The following is a 24,874-nucleotide window of genomic DNA, read 5'->3' as shown; positions in this document are numbered from 1 at the left end:
CGGGAGGGGACCGGGCGGCCGCGGGGGGTGAGCCGAGGGAACCGAAGGGCGGGGGCGTGGCAGGCCCGGCGGCGGGGCCGAGATGCACCCGCTCGCTCTGGGCGAGTTTGACGCCCCGGGGGGAAGGGTCGAGAGTTGCTAGTTCGGGGGGGGAGCGGCCGAGTGTAACGTTTGGGGGTGCCTTGCCCCCGCATCTCGGTCCGCTCCCTGCCTCGTTACACTCGTCTGTTTCCCCAGCGCCTCTGCCCCAGACCTGGGCGCATCTCGGGCCTCTCCGAGTGGCGTCGTGCTCTGCTGCTCTCCCCTGCCGCACCCCAGAGTTGGCTGCATTTTGTTTTAGGCATGCGGGTCCTACGCGGCTGCCTTCCTCAGAACTGGCTGCATCTCAGGCCTGCAGTTTAACCCTTGTCCCGTCCCAAAATCAGCTGCATACTGTTCTGCTTATCTGTCCCTTCACCCTCACTCCGAGCTGGCCGCATCCTAGTCCTCTCCCTGTCTTGTTGCACTTAGCCATTCCACCACAGAGCTGGGCACATCTTGCCCATATCCACACTCCTTCTGTCCCCTCCCCCAGCAGGTGCAACTGGGCCTGATCCCAGGGGTGGAATGTGGTTCCATTGGTCCAACCACACCACCATTCGCAGCCGCCAGCCAGGAGGGGCGGGAGCAGGATGTTTGCTCAGCTGGACAGGGCTGGAGCTGGAGCATTTGTGCATCCAGCAGGGGGCATATCCTACTGGTGGCTGCAGCCCGAGCTGGCTGCATCTGGGCCCTCACCAGGTGCTGTTATACTCAGCTGTTCCCCAGCCACCCCACCCCAGAGCTGGCTGCATCTGGGCCCCTTATACTCAGCTCTTCCTTAAGTGCTTAGAGCTGGGTGCATCTTGGCCCTCCCTGGGTACTATTATATTTGGCCGTTCTCCAGCTGTCCTACCCTGGAGCTGCGCATATTTCAGCCTTCCCCTATGGAGTGTTATATATATTTGGCTGTTTCCTGGCCCTCCCACCTTAGGGCTTGGCGTAGCCATTCCCCAGCTCTCCAACTCTAGAGCTAGGTGCATCTGTGTCCTTTTTACTGACCCTTCCTCGGCTGCTGTGCCTCAGAGCTGGGCACATCTCAGACCTTTCCAGATAGTGTTATATGTAGCTGTTCCCCAGACACCCCATCCCAGCTCCATGCTATCTTAGCCAGGCCATGTTATACTCAGCTGCTCAACTCAGAGCTGGGGGGTCCTTGTCATACTCTCACCCCCTACCTCATCCCCTTTCTCAAAGTAGAGGCAGCATTAGGCTGGCTTGGTGCTGGGGGGCTCCATGGAGGTCCCAATCCTACTCTAATCCCCCATCTCTGGTCTCAAGCCAGCCTGGCTATGCTGGGGGTAGTCCATGGGGGTGGTGCTCTGTGAGGGTCCCAATCCTGTTCTAACCCCCCTGTATCTCTCCCCACAGAGTACCAGCAGGTGCATCAGGCTAATCTGGTCATACTGGGGGGCTCTGTGGGGTTCAGATCCTGCTATAGTGCCTCCTCTCTCTCCCACCAGGCCAGCAGCAGATATGTTAAGTCAGCTGGGGGTCCCGATCCTGCTCTAACCCCACCCTGCCATCCCCGTTTTCCCTCCCAGGCCGGCGGCGAGTGCGTCAGGCCAGCCTGGCTGTGCTGGTTCTCCAGAATGCATCGCTGATCCTGAGCATCCGTTATGCACGGACGCAGCCAGGGCCACGCTTCCTGCCCACCACCGCTGTAGTCCTAGCCGAGCTGCTCAAGGGTGGCACCTGCCTCCTACTGCTATTACTGCAGCACCGTGGTGAGATGCCTGTGGGGAATGGGGCTTAGCTGGGGGGGCAGAGCTATGGGTTGGAGGGTGTGGGGCCTGGCCTGGGAGGTGGGACTCAGGAAAGGGAGGAGGTGGGCTTTGGGCTAGAAGGGCAGGGCCCAGCCTGGGCAAGGGGTTTGAGGGGAGAAGACAGGGCCTGGGGTGGGGCGGGCAGGGCCTGGTCTTCTGGTCAGGCTTGGGGAAAGGAAGAGGGTGGGAGGGCTGGGCCTTGTTCCAGGAGGGAGAAGGGCTTAGCTGGGCCAGGTGGATAGGGTTCAGGCAGGAGCAGTGGTAGGGTTACCATATTTCCGGTTTCAAAAAGGACACCTATGTGGCGGGGGGGGGGAGGTGTATGATGGGGGGGCTGTGATATAGCTGTGCCCTACCCCTGCCCCTCACTCCCAAGTCACAGCCTCCCTAGCCCTACTGCTGCCTCTCACTCCTGACCCATAGTTCACTGCCCCCCAGACCATACTGATGTCCCGCACTCCCAACCTGCAGTCCCCTTCCCTGCCTCAGCCCTGTTGCCCATGCAGTGCCTTGCTGTCCCTGAAGAACGTCCCACCCCCTTCCCCGCCCTGCTGCAGCCACAGCAACAGCAGGCGCACACGTGTGTGCACATGCATACACACACAGACTTACCTGCCTGCAGGTGCTGGGGTTGCATGCAGAGCATGTGATGCCCCTGCCTCCAATCATCCTGTGCCCCCTTCCCCGAGCCCCAAGCAACTCCTTGCTGGGGCAGTCCAGGAAGTACCAGGAAAGCAGAGGCAGAACAAAAATTCCAGACATTTGTTGATATTTTAAAAACCTGCTAGGATGGAAATGGGAGGACCCAAACAGAGGATGTGTTCGGGGAAAACCCAGACATATGGTAACCCTACCCAGTGGCCTCCTTTTTACAAGAGGCCTAGGAGGTATTGAGGGGGCAGGGCCTGGCACCAGTGGGGGGAGATGGCTTGACCCACAAGGGGACGGGGTCAGCCACGGTTCCATCCCCAGCTGAAACCCTTCCCCCTCGCCCCCCACCCGGCAGGCAGCATGAAAGCGCTGGGGCTGGCGCTGCACGAGGCACTGGTGGTGCAGCGAGGCGACACCCTGCGCCTGGCCGTGCCAGCGCTCATCTATACCCTGCAGAACAACCTGCAGTATGTGGCTATCTCCAACCTGCCAGCCGCCACCTTCCAGGTCAGCAAGGGATTTCCCCCCCGCGCGTGCATCCTGGCTTGTTGTACTCAGCTGTTCTTCCCCAGAACTGGCTGCATCTTGGCCCTCTACATGGCTTGTTAGACTAGGCCAATCCCCAGTGGTTCCCCCCACCCCAAGCTGGGCACATCCCAGCCTATTCTACCCATGCACCAAGAGTTGGGTGCATCCTGGCACATTACACTCAGCTGTTTCCCCCTAGAATTGACAGCATCTTTACCCTCTCCGTGAGATGTTAGATTTGGCCAGTCCCTAGCTATTCCCTCTCAGAGCTGGACACATCCTAGCTGGTAATAACCATCTATGTGTCATTGTTGTCCACTCCCTCCCCCAGAACTGGGCGCATTCTGGCCCATTATATTTGGTTGCTCCTCCCCAGAGCTGGGCATATCTTGGCCTTCCACATGGGTGTTAGACTAAGCTTTCCCCCACCGCCACCAGAAACCTGGGCACATCCTGGTCTGTTAGACTCAGTCTCCCGCACCTTCCCCTTCAATCTGGGCATATCCTAGCTTGTTATACCCAGCTGTTCCCCACACAGAGCTGGGTGCATCCTGGCCTGTTATACTCAACCATTCCTCCCCAGAACTGGCTGCATCTTGGCCCTCTCCATGGGGTGTTAGACTCGGTCAGTCCCCAGCTGTTCCTCCCCAGATCTGGACACATCCCAGCCTGTTATACTCAGCCAGTCCACCCCAGAGCTGGGTGCATCTTGATCCTCTACATGGGGTGTTAGACTCAGCCAGTTCCCAGCCATTCCTCGCCCCAGAGTTGGTCACATTTGAGTTTGTTATACTCTGTCATTCCTCCCCAGAGCTGGGTGCATCTCAGCCTGTTATACTTGGATACCACCCCCAGGGCTGGCCACATTCTGATTTGTTACACACGTAGGTGTTCCTCAGCAGTTCCACCCCAGAGCTGGCTGCATCCTACTGTTATCCTCAGCTAGTCCCCAGCTATCCCCTCCTAGAGCTGGCTGCATCCTGGCTTGTTTTACACAGCTGTTGCTCCCCAGAGCTGGACACATCCCAGTGTATTAAATTCAGCTGTTCCATCCCAGAGCTGGCTGCATCTTGGCCTTTTATACCCAGCCACCCCTCCCCAGAGTTAGCTGAATCCAGGCCTTCTATGCTCAGCCATTCCCATCTGCCCTGCTCTAAAGCTGGGGGCATCTTAAAAGATTATGCTCAGCCATTTCTTAGCTGTTCCCTCCCAGAGCTGGCTGCCTCCCAGTTTGTTATACTCAACCATTCCCCAGCTGTTGTGTCCCCCCTCTCCCCCACCACAAGCTGGATGCATTCTGGCCTGTTATACTGAACCATTCCCCAGCTGTTCCACCCCAGAGCTGGTCACTTCCCACTCAGTTATACTGAGCCATTCCCAGCTGCCCTGCTCTAGAGCTGGGCACATTCCAGCCTGTTACACACTCAGCTGTTCCCCAGCAGTTTCACTCCAGAGCTGGCTGCATCTTAGCCTGTTACATTCAGCCTGTTGCCCAGATGTTCCATCCCAGCACCAGCCATCTCTCACCCCTCCTTTCCATCCCCCTCCACAGGTCACCTACCAGCTGAAGATCCTCACAACTGCTCTCTTCTCCGTTCTCCTCCTGGGCAAAAGCCTCTCACGTCTCCAGTGGTTTTCGCTGGTCCTTCTATTCCTCGGTGTGGCCTCCGTTCAAGCTGGCCAGGCTGGGGGTGCCGAGGTGGGGGGAGCCACAGCTGGAGATGCCTCCCAGCCATCCCAGAGCTATGCAGCTGGCCTGGCAGCGGTGGCAGCTTCCTGCCTGTCCTCAGGCTTCGCTGGCGTCTACTTCGAGCGACTGCTGAAGGGTGGCGCAGCCTCAGTGTGGCTCCGCAACCTGCAGCTGGGCCTCTTTGGCACAGCCTTGGGGCTGCTGGGCATGTGGCTGACGGATGGGCCAGCTGTTGCCCATCGGGGCTTCTTCTATGCCTACACACCGCTGGTGTGGGCTGTGGTGCTGAACCAGGCACTGGGGGGGCTGCTGGTGGCCGTGGTGGTGAAATATGCCGACAACATCCTCAAGGGCTTTGCCACATCGCTCTCCATCGTGGCCTCCACAGCTGCCTCAGTGGGGCTCTTCGGCTTCCGTCCAGACCCACCCTTCCTGCTCGGTGCTAGCCTCGTGCTGGCTGCTGTCTACCTCTATAGCCTGCCCCGCAGCGGGCCAGGCCAAGGGGACAAGGTGCCTGGGCCGCAGGCCCCACTGGGACCTCAGCCCCCTGGGCCGGAGACAGGAGTGGGAAAGTCAGTGCTGGGGAAGTGATGATGGGTTTGGGGGGAGGGGGAGAATGATGATGAGGGGTTCCCAGTATGGCCAGCTGGGGGCCTTCCAGGTTTCCCAGTATGGCTGGGTTGGGAAAGTGATGGGGAATCTGTTAGCCCAGTATGGCAAATTGAGGTTCCAGTACAGCTGTCTGGAGGAATATGATGTCCTCAGCTAGCCCATTATGACCAGGTAGTGTCCCAGTATGGCTGGCTGGCTGGGAGAACAGAGTGATCCCAGTTAGCCTAATATGGCCCAGTACCCCACCTCCCAGTCCCATCCTGTCCCGTCCCCCTGCCATTCTTCCTGAGTTACCTTCCACAGACCTAATCTTCCTCGCTCCCAGTCTATCCCATTGCTGCCCAGTGCTCCACTCTCCACCTCTGAGCCCCCTCCCCAGTATTCCCAGTAACTTCCCAGTATAGAGTGGGGGGGGGGTCAACAGTTTTCTCCTGCTACTGCCAAGTTAGTGACACCGGATGCCTGGGCTTCTGGAGGAGGGGTGGGAATGTCAGAGAGGGGCAGAGTCCAAGAGTATACTAGCCCTTTTAGGCTGGTCCTGCCTCTTGGTTGTCACTGAGGGACTCCTGCCTCTTAAAAGCCCTGTGACCGAGGGCAGGGCAAGAGTCGGTCAAGTGGCCTCAAGGGCAGGGCTGCTGCTGGGTATGACCAGTCTTAAAGGACAGTAATCTCATGGAGGGGGTGGGGAGAAGAAACCTGTTCTTAAAGGGCCAGCACATCTACATGTCAGAGGTGATTATTGTTGTGTGATTTGCTTCCTAGTGTTATGGGTGGGGGGAAACTAGGAATCTGGCACTGCCTCCCTTCCTTGCCCAGGCCTGAGTTCTTTCCCCACACTGGGACAGGAGTGGGAGCCCACACAGCTGGGTTCTCTCTCCAGGTCTGTAGCTCAGTTTCTTTTTAAAGCAACACTAACCCCCTACCCGGATGCCTGGGTTCCTCTGTACCCTACACCCCAGTTTATTTACCACTCACAGCCCGGATGCCTGGGTTCCCTCCCCATCAGAGACCTACTGCTCCCCCCCCCCAGGTTCTTTCTCCCCACCCTTGCTAAGTAACTCCATTTCACCAAGCTGGTGGAGGGGGGAAAGAGGGTGGCAGTGCTGGCTCTAGGCAGGGGAGGTCAGCACCACTGTACATTGGGTTTTTTTAAAGGAGGGGTGGGGTCTTTTGTAGGGGAGGGGCAGGGCCCATGCATCATGAAAGCTGCTGTCCAATAAAGAGCCTTATTTATTTATCCTGGGTTTTTCCGTGTCCGGAGGGGGCGGGGCCTACATGCACTCTAACACCATTGGGGGGGTGGGGGGCAGAGCCCTTTAAGAGCTGGCTGCCTCAAAAGAAAGTAGTGTGGGCCTCCACAAGCCCCACCCCTGTGTCCCAAGCCTTGGGGGACACTGAGGCAAGAACCCAAGAGTCCCCACTGGGGGAGGTGTGAACTGGCTTATAGTAGGGGTGCAGAGGAAGAGGGAACCCAGGCATCCGGGATCTCAACCTTAGTAAGGGAGGGAGGAGTGCTGCTCCCCAGAGCTGGCTGCATCTTGGCCTGTTCTCTCAGCCGCTTCCCAACAGCCCCACCCCACAGCTGGCTAAATCTCAGCCTGTTACACTTGGCCAATCCATATGAGAGCTAGCCACCCCTCAGTGCCTGGCTATCCCCTGGCTGCTACACCCCAGAGCTGACTGCTTCTTGGCCTGTTGTAGTTGGCTGTTGGACTCTAGAGCTAGGTGCCTCGTGGCTCTCCCTGCTGGCCCCCAGCAGCTCCACCTGAGCTGACTGCATTGTTGCCTGTGATACTCAGCTGTTCTTCAGGCCAGACCTGGCTGGATCTTGGCCAGTTATATTTGGCTGATCCATCTGAGTTGGATGCCTCTGCTGTTATACTCAGCTATTTCTTGTCCCCAGAGCTAGCTGCATCTGGGTTTTCTCACTGCCCTGTTACACCCCAGCAGTTGCACCCCAGAGCTGGTTGTATTCTGGCCTCTTATACTAAGCTGTTCCTCATGCCAGAGCTAGCTGCATCTTGGCCTGTTATAGTTCGTGATAGGTGCATCTTGGTCCTCCTGGTGTTCTGTTGTACTCAGCCCTTCCCTAGCACCTCTGCTGCAGATCTGGCTACATCTCAGCCCTCCTTTAGGGGCATTATAATCAGCCATTCCCCTTCCAAAGAGCTGGCTGCATCTGGGCTCTCACTGCCCTGTTAAGCCATTTCAACCCAGAACTGGCTGCCATACTCTGCCATTGCCCACTCCAGATCTGGACACCTTCCCTACCTGAAGTTGCCTCTGTTCTCTTCTTCCCCCTCCAGGGCACCAGAAAAGGAGAAGGGCTCCTGACTGCAGCCCTCAGCTACATGGATCCACCCCAGAGCTGGATGCAGCTCGGTCCTCTCCAGGAAGTGATATACTTAGCCCAACTCCAGCTGTTGCGCTCCGGAACTGGCTGTATCCTGGCCTGTTCTGCTCAGCCTTTTCTGAGTTGTGGCACCTCAGAGCTGGGCACATCCAGGCCTGTTCTACTCAGCTGTTCCCCAGCAGCTCCACCCTAGAGCTGACCACATCCTGGTGCCAGGCGAGCTCTCCCCGCCTTGGAGCTAACCGCCCCCAGCTCTGGTTGCAAGGAGTGGGGCAGGAAGGTTTCAGCTTATCCCCCCCCCCCCATCAGATCTGGGGTGCTTGGGGAGGGAATAGGGGCTCTGGGGTTAGAGCAGGCAGACTGGGAGTCCAGATGCCTGGGTTCTCTGGGGGCTGGAAATTTAGACTGTAGGGGGAGGGAGTCCAGATGCCTGGGTTCCCTGGGAGGGGGTGTATGCATTGGAGCTGGGAGGGCTGGGAGTCCAGGTGCTTATGTTCCATCCCCAGCTTGGGGGAGGTCAGGGGGCCTGGACTTCTGGGTTTCCTGGTGAGGCCAGGGGCTTAAAACCCAGATGCTCGGGTTCTCTAGCAAGGGAGGGGAGGGGAAGGGAACCTGTTGGGGTAGTGTTAGAGCCAGAACCCTGGACACCAGGGGTCTCTGCCTGCTCTCCCTGTGTGTTTCTATACATCAGAGTGGTGCTGGGGCCAGGAGGTGGGGGTTCTGCCTGCACCTACTTTTTTTTTTTTTACTGGAGTTTTGACTATTTATTGTGGTGCTAATGCTGCTTTCCTAAACTAAGAACTGAATCAGCGTCATCTGTAAGGGTCTGGGAGACCAGATGCCTGGGTTCTCTGGGACAGTGGTGGGGGCTGGGAACCGGACACTTGGGTTCTCTTCAGGGGCTAGGGTGGGTTACAGCTGGTCTTCTGCCCCTTCTGTCTAACAGCAAGTGAATGTAACCTTCCCCCCACCCCATGATCTTGGCAGATACTGGGGCAGGTAACCCCTTCTCTTACCCCCAGCGCCCCACCCCGTGCCCTGTACTGGCCTCAGTCTGGCTCCACCGCACTAGCTTTATTATATCAAAACAGGGAATTTTGGGTGGGGTCTGGGGGGTCCCCATATGGGCTTCTGAGCAGGGAAGGCACTGGAAAGGAGGTCTGAGGGATTCCCGGGGCAGGGTTTAAGGGCCCCAAAGAGGGAGATCTCTGTATGGGTGCTGGGACACCAAAAAGGGGGCTCTGGGGGTCCTCACTGCCAGTAGGTGACAGTAGGTTCCCATGGAGGGGGACTGGGGCAGGGGGTATTGGGAGGTCCTGAGCTCCCTGGGGGGGGGGGTGGTTCTGGAAGAGTCCTGGGTTCCCTGTTGGTGGGCTTTAGGGGAATCAAAGGGTTTCAAGGGGACTGGAGGGATCCTGGGTTCCCCATGGGGGGACTCTATAGAGGATCCCAAGGGGGTCTGGGGGGCCTAAGCAGTCCCAGAGAGGGCCTGTGAGGTTTAAGGGGGGGTCCTGGAGTCCCTGTGGGGAGGCTCAGAGTTCCCAGGGTCATCCAGGCCCAGTCATTCTTGCTGCTTGGCACGTGAGGCCTCGGCATTGGCACGCAGCACAGCGCCAGGGCTGGGGTAGGGTCGCTGCTGGAACAGGGGCCCTGCAGCCGTTGTGTCAGCCCCAGTCTTCGCCTCGTTGCGCTTGGGCAGCCCCGTCGACCACGTACCCCTGCCCAGGGAACGGGGCAAGGTCAAGGGGCTGGCCATGCCCCCTGGGGGGCTGGCCCTAAGCCCCTAGTAGCCACAGGCCCTGGGAATCTCTCCTCCCTCCCAGAGGAGCTAGCCTTGCCCCCATGTGGTTCCGCCTACCCTTAGCCCTACCCCCAGGGAGTGGGCCATGCTCCATGTTGCTCCACTCACCTTTAGCCCCCCCACCCCGCCCTGGCTGCCACCAAGGCACTAGCCTTAGCATGTGGCTTTACCCACCCTTCGTTCCAACCCCAGGGAGTTAGTACCACCCCCATATGGCTCTGCCCACCGTTAATACTGCCCCTAAAAAGATGGCCACACCCCCATGGGGCTCTGCCCCCACTAGCTTGATTTTAAAGACCTAGGCCCCAGCCCCCTAAGAACTGGCCCTGCCCCCAGCCATCAGGCCCCGCCATCCCCATCAGCTGCAGGCTCCACTGCCAACCCCCTCCGGTCTCAGTACAGCTAGGCTCTGCCCACCTGTTAGGCTCCACCCCTTGGGCTCAGAAGCCCCTCCTCTAACTGCCCCAGCACTCACCGGGGGGCATCTGAGTAGGCACTGGGGTCCATGGGGTCAAGCTCTTCATCCTTCCGGCTCCCTGAGAGTGGGTGGGAGCCTGATGTAGGTCTGCCCAGACTGGATCTGGGCCCTGCTTAGTGCCTCCTTGACTCCACCCCAACTGCCTCCAGCTCCAGCCCCTCCACTTTTAGCCCCACCCCAACAGTGTCCCGTCCCCCCACTCCCATCTCATCCCACCAGCCCATGACCCTCCCCCAGGCCTTGCCCACCTTTTTTGCTCTTGCTGTAGGGGGAAATTTCCTCCCGGCGATGGAACCGCCGTTCCTTAGCCTCCTCGTACAGGCGCTCAGGCTTCTCTTCTGCCTCTGAGTGGAGAGAGGGGGATGGGAGGGTAGATAATCTAGGTATCCAAGTCCCCCAGCCCCTACCCATTCCAGAGAGGGAACCCAGGCATCCGAGAAGGGAGAAAAGAACCCAGGTGTCCAGGCTCCCAGATCCCACCCACTCTGGGGCAGGAACTCAGGTGTCTAGGCCCCCCAGTTCCCACTTCCTCTAAGTTGGCAACCCAGTTGTCTTGAGGGCCTGCCCCACCCCACTCTTTACCTAGGTTGTTCTTTAGCTTCTTGCTGGCCTTGGTGATGACAGAGTTGGGATCATTAGGGGACAGCCAGGACACCAGGTCATTATCCACATTCCAGTAATAGGGTAGACCACTGGTGGAGGCAAAGGGGTAGTAATGAGTGGGGGGGGGGGGGGTGGGAATGCAGCCTACTCTAGGGTGGAGAAGGCAGGGAACAGCCAAGCATAATAGGGCATATACAGGGCAGCTATGCAGCCAGCTCTGGGGTGGAGCAGGTCAGGAATGATTGGGTATAGCAACACCAAGACGGCTGAGATGTTGCTAACTCTGGAACAGGAGGAGAGCTGGGAGCAGCCCCATATAATGCCATGTAAATACAGCCCAGAAGTACCCAGCTCTGAGGTGGAGTAGGTGGCTAATAACCAAATTTAACTTCCCATGGGGAGTGCTAGGATGCAGCCAGCTCTGGGGTGGAACAGGAAGGGAATAGCGAAGTATAATACTAACTGGAATAAGCTGGAATGATGCCCTCTCTCAGAACTGGCTACAAGTATACCAGCATTCAAAGAAAGCCAAGATGGACCCAGCTCCAGGGTGGAGATGGAGAACAGCCGAGTATAACACTGGTAACCCACCTGAGCTCCACCTGCATTTTGGTCTATTACAGGCAAAGACAGCTGAGTATAACATGGCATAGAGAAGTCTAAGAAGCACCCAACTCTGGGGCGGAGCAGGCAAGGAACAGCAGAGTACAACATTGCCTAGAAGAGGTCAAAATGCAGCCAGCTCTAGGGTAGGGCAATCAAGATAGCCAAGGATAACACCATACAACTAGGGCTGAGATGCACCAAACTCTAGGGGGAGCCCCTGGGGAACAGGCCCTCACCAGATAGGGTCAAAGACCTTGTACCAGTTGGGGGGCAGGTTCTCAAGCCGTGTGGCCTCATAGTCCACATGATCATCATCATAGTCCTCTGCAATGATCTCCTCCTCTGGCTCTGGGGGGAAAGAAGTCGGGGGAGTTAAAGTGGAGGGGGGTGCTGGGAGCCCAGATGCCTGGGTTCCTTGGGACTCTGGGAAAGGAAGTGCGGGGAGGGTCATCCCTCACTCCCAACCCACAACCCCCGCTCCCCCCAGAGTCCCTCACTCCTGACCCAAAGTTCCCCAATTTGGGTGCCCCTAACTCCTGACCTGCAGCCCTCCCGCCATCCTGGTGCCCCTCACTCCCAACGTGAAGCATCTGCAATGGCTTTGTGGGCATTGGGGGGGGGGGGGCGCTCACCAGGCTCCACGTGCTTGAGCAGGCCCCTCTTGGCTAGGCGGGACTGGAGCGCGACAGGTAGCGGCATCTGGAACAGCTAGATGGGGAGCGGGGTCAGCGAGGGGGTTCCTGGGGGTGGAGCTGCGCGCGGAGCTGCGCGCCACACCGCCACGCCCCTTATGCTAGCCCCGCCCTCACATCCTTCCCCTGAAGCCCCTCTATTCCCATAGTAACTTCCTAGCACGTGGGGTCCTGGGACCCCATCATTCCCCACCTGCAACTTCCAGCTACGCTCCCGAGTCAGCGCAGGCGAATCAGGCGCCTCTGTGGCTTCAAGGCCCACCCTTGCCTGCAACACGTGACACGCGCCAGCCAATTCCAGTGCTGCGGCTGTCACATACAGGGGGTGCCGGGGACAGAAAACAGACTAGAGAACCGGTATCACGTGACAGCAGATGACCAATCAGAACGGCGAAATGAGCGTTCCCTTGTCACGTGACGCCGTTTAGAGAGGAACGGCTCGCTTTCATGTGACAGCAGCCAGCCAATCACAAGTGGTCTACGAAAAAACAAAAAACACCCCCAAAACTCCCGTTGTCACGTGACGAAGCTGGTGCCGCTCCTGAGCAATCAGAGCCGGTGTTTCTCTCATCCACCTGCCCTTTCCACGTGATCAATAGGGACCCGTAGCGCCCCGCCTCCACGTGATTAAGATCGGACTTGGGAGAAAGGGTAGTCCTGCCTCTCCTTTGTCACATGACCCGTGAGGCCGCTGCCTGGCGCGATGGAAGAATACGGCCGGGATCCCTGGTAACAGCGGCAGCGGCACAGAGGGAGGGGGACAGCTTCCAGGAATGGGTCAGTGGATGTGCCCTAGGCTTCTTCTTGGGGTGGCCGAGTCCATTTCGCCGTTTGGGGGGTGGGAGGGAACGGACGAATCCATTCGGAATTGTGGGGTGGAGGGGAACTATTGTTTTCTAGTTCCGCCCGCCGACCCGGGTCAGTTTGGGCTATTCCATGTTTGGTAACGGGGCCGGGTCGGAGATATCTGGTTTCGTCATGTAATATTAAGCAATAAATTCACTTCTCCTCTTCCCCCCCCCCGGCCACTTGGTACTTTCTGCCCCGCTAGGTTCTATGATTAGGCTAGTCTATTGCGAGGTGCCGGGGGCGGCTTTTGATAGCTGATTGCGCCCCTTCCTTTGAAATTACTTCCTTTTCCATTCCCGGTCCCTTAACGGGGCTAGAGGTATTGTGTAGTAGGAGGGCGAGTGTTGCAGGGGAGTGGCTGTTCCTTACATCTGACTCCCTGCAGGTACCTACCCCATTCTTCGGTACTTAGTACCTCTCACCCCACGTTCCATGGGTGGGAGAGGCCATTGTAGCTGGGGCTGGGGGGGGTTCTTTGTCTGCTCCCGGAACTCTCACGTTCCCATTCCCAGGCACTTGGTATCTCCCTCCCCTGGGGTGGGGTTGTCTATGGGTGGACCAGTCCATTTTGTGTGGAGGTGATGGCTCTTCACTCCTGACACACCCATAATCCTAGCCACTTAGTATCTCTCATCCCGTGGGGCAGGTGAGGCCATTGGGGGCTAAGGCAGGACTAGTTTTTGACAGTTAACCCCCTACATGGTCACCCACATTAATGGCCACTTGGTACCGCCCACCCTTTTGGGTTCTATGGGTGAGTTATTCCACTGCCGGCCAAGTTGGTGGGGAGGAGGGCTATTCCCAATTCACTCCCAACCCCCACACCACCCCACCTTGTCCTGCAGCCCCTGGCGCATTGTGGATGACTGCGGCGGTGCCTTCACCATGGGTATCCTTGGTGGTGGTGTCTTCCAGGCCATCAAGGGCTTCCGCAATGCCCCCATGGTGAGTGGCCTGGCCTCACCTACCCTCCTTTTATCCCCTCAAGCCCTGCCCACTGCATGGTCCTGCTCTGCCCCTTTTACCTTTGAAAGCTCCTCTCTATTTTTGCCCCACCCTCACACAGATTCAGGGAGGTGGGGGACAGTGTTCTGGGGGGTGGGGGCAGAGGGGAAGGCAGGAATCACAGCTGACCCGAACGTGTCCTGTGCACTCCACAACCCTTTTCTCCTCCACGCCCCCCCATTCCAATGCAGGGTGTTCAACACCGGCTTCGGGGCAGTGTCAATGCTGTACGGGTCCGAGCCCCCCAGATTGGAGGTGAGTTGAGGGATTTGGGGGGCACAGGAGAGTAGGGCCTTGCTGTGGGGGTGAGGGTAGGGCAATTGAGAGAGAGCCTGGTGGTGAGGAGGCGGGGCCTAGTTGTGGGGCCAGGGAATTTCAGGGGCTGCAGGCCTGCCAATTAGGAGTGGGACTGAAGGACACTGGGGCAGGGTCTAGTAGTGGGAACAGGCCTGGGAAACTTTTAGGGCAGGGCTTGACAGAGGGGGTTGGGGCTGAGGGAGAGGACCTGGGGGTAGCAGGTGGGGCCAAGTAAATTTGAGGGCAGGTCCTGAGCGTAGGAAGGTGGGGTCTGGTGGTGTGGGTTGGGGCTGGGGGACAGGGCCTGAGGGGCAGAAAAATTCAGGGATGTGGCCTTGGGATGGGTAGGCTGGGCTGGGGGACATTGGGGCAGGGCCTAGTGGTGGGAGGCAGGGCTGAGGAAATGATAACAGAGTCTGGTGGTACAGGTGGGCCTGGGGGTCATTACAGGTGGGGCCCAGTAGTCGGAATGGGGCTTAAGGACATGGCCAAGGGGAGAGGGGGAGCTGGGGGCAATTAGAGGTGAGTCTTGTTGGTTGGGGCATGGTCTGCCCACCCCCCTCTCCCAAACCCAGGCAGCTTTGCAGTGTGGGGTGGCCTGTTCTCTACCATCGACTGTGGACTGGTACGGGTGCGGGGCAAAGAGGATCCCTGGAACTTCATCACCAGTGGGGCCCTCACAGGCGCTGTCCTCGCATCCCGCAGTGAGTGATGGACTCAGCCCTGCCTCACGGCCCCGCTCTTTTCCCTGAGGAGAAATGAAGACATTTCTGGGGAAAAGGCAGCTGCTTAAAGTGCCCCTCATTCCTGACTGGTAGCCCCATTTGTTCTCCAGTTCATGGCTCTCTCCCTCCTCCTGCAGGTGGCCCTCTGGCCATGATGGGCTCAGCCACGATGGGCGGCATTCTCCTGGCCCTCATTGAGGGCTTTGGCATCCTGCTCACACGCTACACGGCCCAGCAGTTCCAGAACCGTAAGGAGTTGAGGAGGGTTAGGGTGATGGGGCCTGCATGTTCAGCGTGAGGTGTGTTACTAAGAGGAGGAGGCTGTGAGTTAGGAGTAAGGGACACACAGGGCGGGGCCTGCAGGTCGAGAGTTAGGGGAAGTTCTGGGTGACTGGGGGCCTACAGATTGGGAGTGAAGTGCATCACTAGGAGGTCTGTGGATTGGAATGGGGAGCACTGCTGGAATGGACCACCTAAACTCCATATCCTTTTTCCTCAGCCAATCCCTTTGCAGAGGACCCAAGCCAACTGTCCCCCAAGGATGGTCCCAACTCAGCCGGCTACCCAGGCTATAGGCAGTACCAGTGAACCCCTTTTCTTCTCAGGGTGCCAAGAGGGGCTGCTTGCCCCATGCCCATAGACTGGCTCTGCCCCTTCTGGCTTGTGCATGAAGGGCTGTGGAAAGGGATGCAGCCCCTTCCCTGCCAGGGCAGGGGCCACCACCCCGATCCCAGCATTAACCCGTTTCTGGAGGGGAGGGTCATTTGTATTTAAAGAGGTTTTTACAGTGGTTGAATAAAGAGATTCTTACAGCTGTGTTGGGTTCATTTGGGGCTGTTGGGAGGGGCAGGCTGGGGCCAGGGCAGGGCTGGGCCAGTTTCCTAGTCAAGAGCAGACTGCTTCTGGGGTACAGCAACGGCTGCAGCCCTGGAACTTTGGGCATAAGTCACCCCAGCTCTAGGGCTCTGGTTCCAGACTTTATATGTTAGACATGCCTGAATCTCCCTATATCCTATTGGCTAGAGGGTTTGGCTGGGCCACCCCCCCAGCCAATGGAGGTGCAGTGTCACAGGAGGAGGGGAGCGGTGGTCCTGTTGGCCAATGGCTGTACGCCTTTCTGAGCTCTCTAGGGCCCTCCCCCCACCGTCCAAATTGCCTCATATCTTCCTGATGCATGTCCCGCCCCTAGTCCGGCACTGGCTGGTTCTGTCAGCCCCACCCCTGAGCCCATATCGCCTCAGCAACTGCCGCAGCCAATCAGCAGCTGCCCTGGCTCAAGCTCCCAGGCTCGGTCTCGGGCCCACGTTCCATTGGCCGCCAAGGAGTGACAGGCTAAATTAGATGCTTGGCTGCCTCTCATCGCCATTGGCTACCGTGGCCTCACGTTGCCGCCCACACATGCTGCTATTAGTCAGGGGCCCAGGATTTCGAGCCTACACGGTTCAGTTGCCTCCTAGGGTTCGGCTGTGGAGTGCTGGTAGGTGTGTGGCGAGCGGGAGCGGTGGGTGGCCCAGGCGCGGGGTGGCCCTGGCCTCCAACTCCTTCCCACAAAGCTGGGCACCCAGATGCCTGGGTTCCTTGCCAGCCCCTCAGGCGCAGAACCCAGGTGTCCAGGTCCCTTTGCCCATCAGGCCACCCATGCCAACCCCACCTTCTTTATCTTCCCTCACAGGTAAAGCTCCGCTCCCTCCAGTCCATGGCACCAGAGGTCTCACTCCCGCCACACCCCTACTGGCCACAGGGACTGACAGTGCCGGGCTTTTTGCCCAATGAGCGTCCAGCCTGGCATAGCGTCGCATTCATCTTTGGGGCTGCCGGCTCCCTAGCAGCCCTCACGTGGCTGGTCAGCGGCAGGGCCCGCAGCCCACAGGAGGGGCCTTGGCGGCGCCTGGCACTCTGCTGGTTCACCGTCTGCGCCTTCATCCATCTGGTGGTCGAGGGCTGGTTCAGCTTCTTCCACACCAGCCTGCCAGGGGACCAGGCCTTCCTCTCCCAGCTCTGTGAGTGCCCAGAGGCCTGGGCTCTGTGCCTGGAGAGGGTTGGACGGGACTCGGAGGCCTGGGTGCTGTGTTTGGGTCAGGCTTGGGAAAGGCAGGGTTGGGAGCATCCAGATGCTTCAGCTCTATGCCTGGGAGAGCCTGGAACCAGGGTTCCATGTTGGGGGCTGGGGTGGCCCAGACACCTGGGTTCCACGCCTGGGGAGGGTTGAGGATGGACTTGGACACCTGTTACACAGCTGGGGGCTTTGGGAGTGCCCCGATACCTGGGTTCCACCCCAAAACTGCCTGATTTTTTTGCCTTGTTTTCCCCCCAGGGAAGGAGTATGCTAAGGGCGACAGCAGATATGTCATGTGAGTGCCAGGGCCAGACACCAGGCTTCTGAAAGGGGAGGGGCTGGGTCCTGGGCACCCAGATACCTGGGCTCTTTGGGAGGAAAGTGGGGTTGGGGGCTTGGAGCTGAGAATGGGACCCAGGCATCTGGGATCCCAGCATAACCCCCCCTCCCCTTCCCAGGCCACCTCTAAGGGCACCAGCTTTCCCCACCCCCCCTGCTGTGCTGTGCTGGGGCTCAGAAGCTTGCAGAGGAGGATTGGGACATAAGGGTCCTGACTTGGGGAAGGGGTGGGGTTCACAGGGGGTGGGACTGGCAGAGAAGGTGTGGAGTTTGGGGGGAGGGGGAGGGCTCAAGGTGTTGGATGTGGAGACAAAGTGGGTGAGATTTGAAGGGATAGGCAGGGTTTTCAAAAGGGGGTGGGTCTCAGAGGAAGAGGAGCAGGGTTTGCAGGGGAGGGGCAGGACATGGGAAGAAAGGGTAGGGCCTGGAAGGTTTGGGGCTTGGAGAGGAAGGGGCAGGATTTGGAGAAAAAAAGAGTTGGATCTTGGAATGTCCCAGCTGAAAGGGAGAAGAAAGTGGGGCTTAATGGATTAGGGTGGGGACATGGAAGAGAAGGAATGGGGCTTACAGGAGCACGGTTTGGAGGGGATGGGCCCCAGTTAACCCCTTTCTCCCCACAGTGGGGATGACTTTACAGTGTGTGTGGAGACAGTGACAGCTGTGGCCTGGGGCCCACTCAGCCTGGCCACGCTGGAGGCCTTCCTGCAGCACCGGCCTGGTCGCTTCCTGCTACAGCTTGTCGTCTCCATGGGTGAGGCCTGGACATCTGGGTTCCCTGCACGGGAGGGGGTTGTGGGGTGAGAGCAGGAGGTCTGGGAGTGTGGACACACGGGTTCTCTGGGAGGTGACTAGAGGATGGTGGGTTGGAACAGAGGAGGCTGGGATCTAGGAACCCAGACACCTGGTTTGTTTGGTAGTTTAGGGCAGGTGCCTAGGAACCTGGATGCCTAAGTTCTCTCAAGGGGAGCAGGACTTGATTGTTTAGAGTTGAAGGACACCGGGTGCCTGGGTTCTGTGGGAGGGGAGTCAGGACTGGGGTGTTAGACCTGGGGGCATTGGGAGCCCAGGTGCTTGGGTTCTCCAGGAGGGACAAGTGATGGGTTGGAGCAGAAATGGACTGGGGGGGAAAGGGGGATCTGGGCATCCAGACACCCAAGTCCTACACCCTCTTTCCCCCTCCCCAGGCCAGCTGTATGGGGTTGTGTTGTACTTCCTGACGGAGCTGCGGGCAGGGCTGGCCCACACGCCTGCAGGGCACCCTCTGTACTTCTGGTTCTACTTTGTCTTCCTCAATGGGCTGTGGATTGTGGTGCCTGCAGCCCTGATCCACGATGCCTGGCGCCATCTCTGCACTGCGCAGCGTGCCCTTGACACCCCCGTGGGCAAGGCCTGCTGATGGAGGATGGGCTCAGATACCTAGGTTCCTCCTGCAGATGGGGTGGGGGGAGCCTAGACACCTGGTCTCCATCCCTAGATCAGGAGGGGGAGCCCAGCTGTGTGAGTACTTTCTGCAAATATAGGGACAGAAATCTTATAATGTTTGGATTTCTAAAAATAGCAGGGGGCGGAGCCTGGACAACTGGGTTCCTTCTCTGCATCCAACAGGGGGAGTTAAGATTTCCCGAGTTCTTTCCCCAGATAGGACAGGGACACTGTCTAGACACCTGGATTTGATTCCCAGATCAGGATGGGTAAGCTAGGACAGCTGGATTTCTGCTTAGGAAGGGAGGGGGGGCTGAACATCTGGTTCCAACCCTAGAGCAGTAAGGAGGAGCCAGATGTCTGGGTTCTTTTCCCACACTGGGAGGGAGTAAACCAGGAAGCCTGGCTTCTCTCCTCAGATCAGGCTGGGGCAGGGGGACCACACTAAGGTGCCTAGGTTCCATCCTCAGATAGGGAAGGAAGAGCTAGGATGGTATGGGTTCTTTTCCTACACCTGGTGTGGGGGGAGCCAGACACCTGTGTTCTATTTCCTGCTCAGGGTTAGGGGGAGAGGCCACCAAACTTTTAGCCACAGCTCTTTGATTTCAAGGGGTGACTCCTGGGTTCTCTGCAGCTCTGGGACCATCTGGGTTAGAGTGGTGTGAGGGGGGAGGTTTATTTTGAATAAAGGTGTTTTCTAGCCTCACTGGCCTCTTGTGTGTTTCTGGGCCCTAGTGTGGAAACCCTATCCAGCCCCTAGCTGTACCTATAGGCTCCAGGTCCTGCCCAGTGTTGGGGTCCTTTTGCGGGGTGGGGGAAAAATCCCTCTACCCCCCTTCCACAAGGCTGGAGATGCAGGATGAACATGCCAGGAGCAATATGGTTGAGGTCACACAGCCTGGCCCTTGACTCAATTTTGATCTCAATGTGCCATTGCCTGGACCTGGGTCCAAAGCTAATGATGTCATAGTCTTGGTTCAGCTACATTAAAGATGTAGTCATCTTACCATTGGTTCACCTATAGCAATAACATCACCTTGGCCAGACTCAAGTGATGATGCGAGTGGGCTGATGATTGCACTAAGGTCAGGCAGTAGCTGGGAAGGGTGTGCCCTGCCCTATACATCATGGGCCAAGGGGAACATCATAAGTAGCAGTGGCAATGCATAGGGGATGCACATGCACCCCCTGAGAGTGCTGTCATCCCCCCTGACAGCCAGTGTTCCCTGCTTAGGTGACGGGCAGGCAGATATGCTGGTGTTCCCCCTGAGAGCACCGGCCAGGGAGTGGGGGGGCCAGGAGAAGCACATCCTGGCACATCCAGGTTGGCACAATTGGCTGCAGGACAGACCCCCTCCAGCCAGTCTCTGACTGGCTGCTGGGGGGGGGCAGGGGCAAGTACTCCCGTGACTCAGGAGACACCAGCTGCCCATGATGAGTAGGGTACTCCAGTAGGCAGCCAGCTAACTTCACCAGGAGATTGTGGGGCCAGCTGCAGTTTTGCACATTGACTGGCTGAACAGCCCTGTCCCTTGCTGCTGAGTGGCTGTAAGGGTTTTGGGGCAGGGGCAGCACCCATCTTGGGCTCTCAGTGATGGCAGCCATCCTTCAGCTTCCCACAGTGCACAACCAGGCCACAGGACTGGAGTCCTTATTTTCAGTAAGTTCAGGGTTTTTTCCCACAGATCTCTTGGACAATGCTGTATTTCACAAAATTATGTTGGGGGTGGGACAGAGGCTGAGTCTGTAGGACTCAAAGTCTCATCCACACCATGGGCAGTTTTGCCCTAACAGGATATTTTTGTCCCACCCTTTTGTTTCCTCATCACTCAAGATCACTTTTGGCCATTCCCTTTCCACTGGTTACCAGGTGTCTGTCTTCTTTTCCTGAAAGTGGAAATAGGTCAGGGAGGGGAGTAGGTAATATAGTTGGGGGGGGGGGGTAGCGATATGCCTATTCCCCAGCCCCCTTGTCCCTGCTGATACCCCCTCACTCCTGACCAGCGGCACCCTGGCACTGCCTATTCCCCATGCTCCTGATCCAGTCCCCACAGCCCTGCTGGTGCTCCTCACTCCTGAACTGCAGCCCCCTTGTGGAGGGGCAGGTGCCTCCCCTGCCATGATGCAGCCCGAGCCCCACACCTGTCCACCCCCCCCCCAAATGCATACACACACCCATGCACCCAGCCCCCTGCCCCACACCACACATACACCCAGACAGTTGCCAAACCATGGCCCTCCTGCCCCTGCCCGGCCAAGACCTACCTGCATGCAGCTGCTGGGCCCGCACATGCCCCTGTGCAGACACACATGCTGCCCCTATGTCCAATCTCTCCCTTCCCTCAGCAGCTCCTTGCTAGTGCAAGCCAGAAAGTACCGGGAAAAACTGAACAGAGCAAAATCCCAAATATGTGCTGATATTAAACAAACAAACAAACAAACCCCACAACAATAAAAACCTCCCAGGCGAAGCTGTGAAGACCCGGATGGGCGGTAGCGCTACTTCCGCCGTCTCCCCTCCCCCACACACTCCCGGAGAGGGCTCCCACTGTGCGTCTACATTGCTAGCTCTTCCGGTTCTCTCGGAAGTGGTCCCCTTCCCTCCCATTCCCCCAGGGGCACTTTTTGCTGGGAAAAGCCCAGTCACTGGGAGGTGGAGTGGATAGAATTCGTCCCTTCAATACTTACCAACTCCCCTAACCCTGTCTATGATGGTCGCCCCCACACCCGAAAGTCCTCCCACAGGCTTTTCCTCTTACTAGGACCACTACCAGTTCCATTTCAGTCTCCCCGGAGCCACGTCCGTTTCCCTTTCTATCCTTATGACCCACTTCCGCTTCCCAAAACATGCACTTCTGGTTAACCCAGGAAGTAGATATCTCCTTGTTTCCTTCCCCCATTACCTGGAGTCCCTGGACTACAGGCCCCTACCGTTATGTACTTCCGGCTTTTCACAACCCATTCCGGAAACTGTTTCTCCCTTTCCCTGAGACCTAGCCGCCTCGACCCAGAGTAATCCCATATCCCCTCCCTCTCCGTGACGCACTTCCGGCTTGCCCCGGATGTTGTGGCACGCACCGGCGCCGGCGGCTCTTGGCGGGGAGGGCAGAGCAGTGCAGCGGCTGGCGATGACGTCAGCTACCGGCAGGCGGGACCAGAAGTAGGGGGCGGGGCCGCGATGGCGGCTCCGAGTGCGGGGGGGTCTCAGGGGGGCACCGAGGACGAGCACGAGGTGGTGCGCGTGCGCGTCAAGGTGAGGGGGGAGGGGTCAAGGCTTGGGGTGGGGTTCAAGGTGCAGGGCTCAAGGTCAGGCCAAGGGGTAGGGGGTCCCTGGGCATCTGGGTTGTCTGGGGAAGGAGAGAGTCTAGATACCTGGGTTATTTGATGAGGGGAGGGGCCTGTGTTGGTTGAGGGCTGAGAGCCCAAACACCTGGGGGATGAGAGCAGGTGGGGCTGGGAGCCTGGACACCTGGGTTCCCAGCCCTGTATCCCCTCCCAGAAGTGTGAGGGGCTGCTGCCACCCGAGTATCGCTCCTTCGCCGTCGACCCCCAGATTACGTCATTTGATGTCCTGCAGCACATCCTAGTTCGTGCCTTCGATCTTGGCGGGTGCGGTCCAGATACCTGGCTTCTACAGGAGGGGAGTGGGGCTGGGGGGTGAGAGTAGTAGGGTGCTAGGAGCCCAGATACCTGGGTTCTTTGGGAGGGGAGTGGGGGCTGGGAGGGGTCACAGGAGGTGAGACTGGGTGCCCAAACACCTGGGTTCCTAGCGGTGGGGGGCTGAAGGGTGGGAACAGTAGGGGCTGGGAGCCTGGACACTTGTTTTGTATGTCTTGATGCTGTTCCTTCTCTCCCTGGCAGGAAAAAGAGCTTCGGTATCAGCTACATGGGCCGAGACCGACAGGGTCAGGACACCTGGTTCCCGCTGCTGTCAGACGGGGACCTGGGTGTGGCCTTTACTGGAGCCTCCTGTCCCCACCTGCAGCTCCGGGTCGACATCCGCACTGCCGAGGACAGTGAGTGCACCCCCTCTCTCCAACCTAAGCAGTGGGAGAACCCAGGCATCCAAACTTCTGACCCCCTTCGCAGGCCCCATTCTTCTGTCCAAACTGGAGGAGAGCCTAGGCAACTGGGCTTATCCCCCTAAATCCTGTTCTCTGCTCAGCTGTGAAAGAACCCAGGCGTCTGGGTTTCCAATCCCCTGCCTTCCTCCCCCAACACACCCCACTTGCTTCTCAGAGCTGGGTGAAAACCCAGGTGTCTGGGCACCCAGCACTCTCCTCCCTTGCTGCCCAGGCTGGAGGAGAGAACCCAGGCATCCAGGCTCCTGACTTTCCAGGCCCCACCATCCATTCAGAGCTTGGGGGAGAACCTAGGTGTCCAGGCTCCCAGCCTCCTCTGTACTTGCCTCCAGCTCCCAATCCCCAAGACCCTGCATTTCACTCAGAGCTGGAAGAAAACCCCGGAATGCAGAGAACCCAGAAGTCCAAGTACCCCATTCTTCTGCACTCACGTTTCTTATTAGCCATAGAGAGAACACAGCTGGTTGGGCTCCTAAACCCCTTTGTCTCAGAGCTAGGAGGGAGCCTTAGCTTCTAACTAGGCTTCCAGCCTGCCCTCTTTTCCACTAGAGAACACAGGTGTTTAGGCTCTGAGCCCCTTCTGCTTTCACCCTTCAGCCTCCCCTCCCCTCCCCGATAACCCAGGCTTCCAAGCTCACCAACCCCTCTCCTCCCACAGGCCCCCTGCTGGAGGACTGGGACATCATCAGCCCCAAGGATGTGGTGGGCTCAGAGCCATTGCCTGGGGAGCGCAGGTCACTGGCAGCTGCTGCCCTGCCTCTCACCCAAGCCATCCTCTCCCAGGTGGGTCAGGGATGGGGCTTGGTAGGGTTCCTCCCCCATGAGGTGGGGCCAGAGCTGCCAGCCCTGCCCTGGGGTGGGGGCTCTGTAGGTGTGGAAGGTGGGTAGAAAGAATCTAGAAGTCATGGTTTCCCAGGTGGGGCGCACACTGTGGCGGGTACAGCAGGCACTGAGCTGGACGGGGGGTGAGGAGACACCAGCCCCAGCACCGCCCCTGAACGAAGCTGAGTTCCATGCGTTGCTGAGCCCTGATGGGCGCCTGGCCCGGCCTGAGGACCTGCGGCTGCGCGTCTACCATGGTGGTGTTGAGCCCTCCCTGCGCAAGGTGCCTGGGCACGGGGGGGCCTCCTGGTCTGGGGGTACATGCTGGGGCCCCCTGGGAGGTTCTGGAGTGGTACCAGTTTCTCTGAGGGGGGCAGGAGGCACCAAGGTCCCCTGGTCTTTGGGGGTGGAGGGATACTGGAGCCTGCTGGGCTGGGGTGGGGCATGTTGGGTCTCTGGGAGGCTGCTGGAGGTGCCCCTCAGGGGTGGGGAATAGGAACTGGATTCCCCTGAGAGGGTAGAAGGGATGCTGGGGGGAAGGATGCCTGGGTCCCCTGGGCTATGGTGGGATGGGGGAGCAAAAGGGATGCCAGGGTCCCGTGGGCTGCGGGGGTGCACTGGGCCTGTGGGAGGGGGAGAGGCAGGAAGCCACAGGCCCTTGGGGGGGGGGGGCAGGAGGGATGCTGAGGGCTCCTGGGTAGGGGGGAGGGCAGGAAGCTGGGGTCCTTGGGTGGTGGTGGGGGAGGAATGGGACAGGAGGTGCCAGGTTGCCCTGAGGGGATGGGCTGGAGTCACCAGGGTCCCTTGGGCTGGGGGAAGGGACTGGAGGGATGCTGGGGGCAGTGCTGGGTTTGGTCAGGGGAAGGACCCTGAGCTGTGGAGGGGGCAAGAGGGATGCTCAGGGCTGCTTGGCTGGGCAGGGGGTGCTGGAGTCCCCTGGGTGGGGAGGTGGGAAACAGAGTGGCCGGAGAAGGTCAGGGAGGGCAGAAAAGGTAACGGAATTTGGGAAAGGGCAAGGGGGTTTAGAGTGCATTGGTGTATTTGGAGGGGTGAGGGCTAGGGCTCTGGTCATGTCTGGAGACAGCTGGGGCAAGAAAGCTGAGGTTTCTGGGATAGGTCAGGACTGGACGGGAGGTATCAGGGCCCTCTGGAGACAGCAGGGGAAGAAACTGAGGGCTGGGGGTATCAGGCCACTCTGGGGCATCCAGAGAGGGCTTGGGGAAGGGAGCAGAGGATTTTGGGATAGAGCTGTGGGTATTGGGGGGCTCTGGGGGGTAGGAGCTGAGGTTTGTGGGATGCATCAGGATGCCTGGGAGGAGAGAGCAGAGGATTCTGGGATAGGGGTGTCTGGGGCCTTGGTGGGGGGGGAGGGTGGAGCAGAGGCTTCTGGGTAGAATCTGGGGGGCGGGGGCTGGTCCC

General features: G+C 58.8%; 5 protein-coding genes across 11 annotated transcripts in view; 4 read left to right on the top strand and 1 right to left on the bottom strand.

Moving 5' to 3' along the window:
- SLC35A2 (solute carrier family 35 member A2) overlaps positions 1-8,590 on the top strand; it is a 10,172-nt gene extending 1,582 nt beyond the window's left edge. Inside the window, exons 2-6 of the mRNA XM_025213667.1 lie at positions 7-27; positions 1,623-1,805; positions 2,851-3,002; positions 4,576-5,285; positions 7,632-8,590. Of these exons, the coding sequence (XP_025069452.1) occupies positions 7-27; positions 1,623-1,805; positions 2,851-3,002; positions 4,576-5,285; positions 7,632-7,659 (1,094 nt within the window). The 3' untranslated portion in view covers positions 7,660-8,590. The remainder of the gene's footprint in view (positions 1-6; positions 28-1,622; positions 1,806-2,850; positions 3,003-4,575; positions 5,286-7,631) is intronic.
- Positions 8,591-8,737: 147 nt separating this feature from the next.
- PQBP1 (polyglutamine binding protein 1) lies at positions 8,738-21,395 on the bottom strand. Of its 3 annotated transcripts, none has more exons than XM_025213654.1 (7): positions 21,240-21,395; positions 11,799-11,874; positions 11,403-11,514; positions 10,540-10,649; positions 10,206-10,301; positions 9,955-10,015; positions 8,738-9,396 (listed from the first exon to the last, which is right to left on the bottom strand). In XM_025213654.1, the coding sequence occupies exons 2-7, from the start codon at positions 11,863-11,865 to the stop codon at positions 9,240-9,242; spliced, it is 603 nt and encodes a 200-aa protein (XP_025069439.1). In that variant the 5' UTR covers positions 11,866-11,874; positions 21,240-21,395; the 3' UTR covers positions 8,738-9,239. The 3 variants fall into 3 exon arrangements, with proteins under 3 accessions (XP_025069439.1, XP_006032068.1, XP_025069440.1); XM_006032006.3 differs by lacking the exon at positions 21,240-21,395 and adding an exon at positions 12,052-12,166; XM_025213655.1 differs by lacking the exon at positions 21,240-21,395 and having other exon boundaries at positions 11,427-11,514; positions 11,799-12,061.
- Positions 12,385-15,551, top strand: TIMM17B (translocase of inner mitochondrial membrane 17B). Of its 5 annotated transcripts, none has more exons than XM_006032008.3 (6): positions 12,425-12,587; positions 13,553-13,652; positions 13,904-13,967; positions 14,585-14,713; positions 14,872-14,982; positions 15,234-15,551. In XM_006032008.3, exons 1-6 carry the CDS (start codon positions 12,562-12,564, stop codon positions 15,320-15,322), a joined length of 519 nt encoding a protein of 172 aa, XP_006032070.1. In that variant the 5' UTR covers positions 12,425-12,561; the 3' UTR covers positions 15,323-15,551. The 5 variants fall into 5 exon arrangements, with proteins under 5 accessions (XP_006032071.1, XP_014379375.1, XP_006032070.1 ...); XM_014523890.2 differs by having other exon boundaries at positions 12,487-12,635; positions 15,234-15,375; XM_014523891.2 differs by lacking the exon at positions 12,425-12,587 and adding an exon at positions 12,677-13,092 and having other exon boundaries at positions 15,234-15,375.
- EBP (EBP, cholestenol delta-isomerase) lies at positions 15,696-19,257 on the top strand. Its single transcript, XM_006032003.3, has 5 exons — positions 15,696-16,211; positions 16,407-16,734; positions 17,049-17,085; positions 17,750-17,880; positions 18,314-19,257. The coding sequence occupies exons 2-5, from the start codon at positions 16,431-16,433 to the stop codon at positions 18,523-18,525; spliced, it is 684 nt and encodes a 227-aa protein (XP_006032065.1). The 5' UTR covers positions 15,696-16,211; positions 16,407-16,430; the 3' UTR covers positions 18,526-19,257.
- Positions 21,396-21,478: 83 nt separating the features above from the next.
- Positions 21,479-24,874, top strand: part of TBC1D25 (TBC1 domain family member 25) — an 8,649-nt gene continuing 5,253 nt past the window's right edge. Inside the window, exons 1-5 of the mRNA XM_025213666.1 lie at positions 21,479-21,804; positions 22,051-22,160; positions 22,413-22,567; positions 23,292-23,416; positions 23,550-23,739. Coding sequence (XP_025069451.1) covers positions 21,730-21,804; positions 22,051-22,160; positions 22,413-22,567; positions 23,292-23,416; positions 23,550-23,739 — 655 coding nt within the window. The 5' untranslated portion in view covers positions 21,479-21,729. The remainder of the gene's footprint in view (positions 21,805-22,050; positions 22,161-22,412; positions 22,568-23,291; positions 23,417-23,549; positions 23,740-24,874) is intronic.

The sequence above is a fragment of the Alligator sinensis genome, unplaced genomic scaffold (assembly GCF_000455745.1).
Source record: "Alligator sinensis unplaced genomic scaffold, ASM45574v1 scaffold137_1, whole genome shotgun sequence".
NCBI classification, from domain to species: domain Eukaryota; kingdom Metazoa; phylum Chordata; order Crocodylia; family Alligatoridae; genus Alligator; species Alligator sinensis.
The sequence above is the reverse complement of the archived record's forward strand: the minus strand, read 5'-3'. Positions and strand labels throughout refer to the sequence as shown.

Coding starts and splice junctions, on each gene's coding strand:
- PQBP1 (XM_025213654.1), bottom strand. CDS start 11,865: ATGCCGCTACCTGTCGCGCTCCAGTCCCGCCTAGCCAAGAGGGGCCTG. Junction 11,515..11,798: donor GCTCAAGCACGTGGAGCCTG/GTGAGCGCCCCC, acceptor CTTTCCCCCCAG/AGCCAGAGGAGGAGATCATT. Junction 10,650..11,402: donor AAGGTCTTTGACCCTATCTG/GTGAGGGCCTGT, acceptor TGCCTCCACCAG/TGGTCTACCCTATTACTGGA.
- TIMM17B (XM_006032008.3), top strand. CDS start 12,562: ATGGAAGAATACGGCCGGGATCCCTG. Junction 12,588..13,552: donor GAATACGGCCGGGATCCCTG/GTAACAGCGGCA, acceptor CTTGTCCTGCAG/CCCCTGGCGCATTGTGGATG. Junction 13,968..14,584: donor CCGAGCCCCCCAGATTGGAG/GTGAGTTGAGGG, acceptor TCCCAAACCCAG/GCAGCTTTGCAGTGTGGGGT.
- EBP (XM_006032003.3), top strand. CDS start 16,431: ATGGCACCAGAGGTCTCACTCCCGCCACACCCCTACTGGCCACAGGGA. Junction 16,735..17,048: donor GGCCTTCCTCTCCCAGCTCT/GTGAGTGCCCAG, acceptor TTTTCCCCCCAG/GGAAGGAGTATGCTAAGGGC. Junction 17,881..18,313: donor ACAGCTTGTCGTCTCCATGG/GTGAGGCCTGGA, acceptor CCCCCTCCCCAG/GCCAGCTGTATGGGGTTGTG.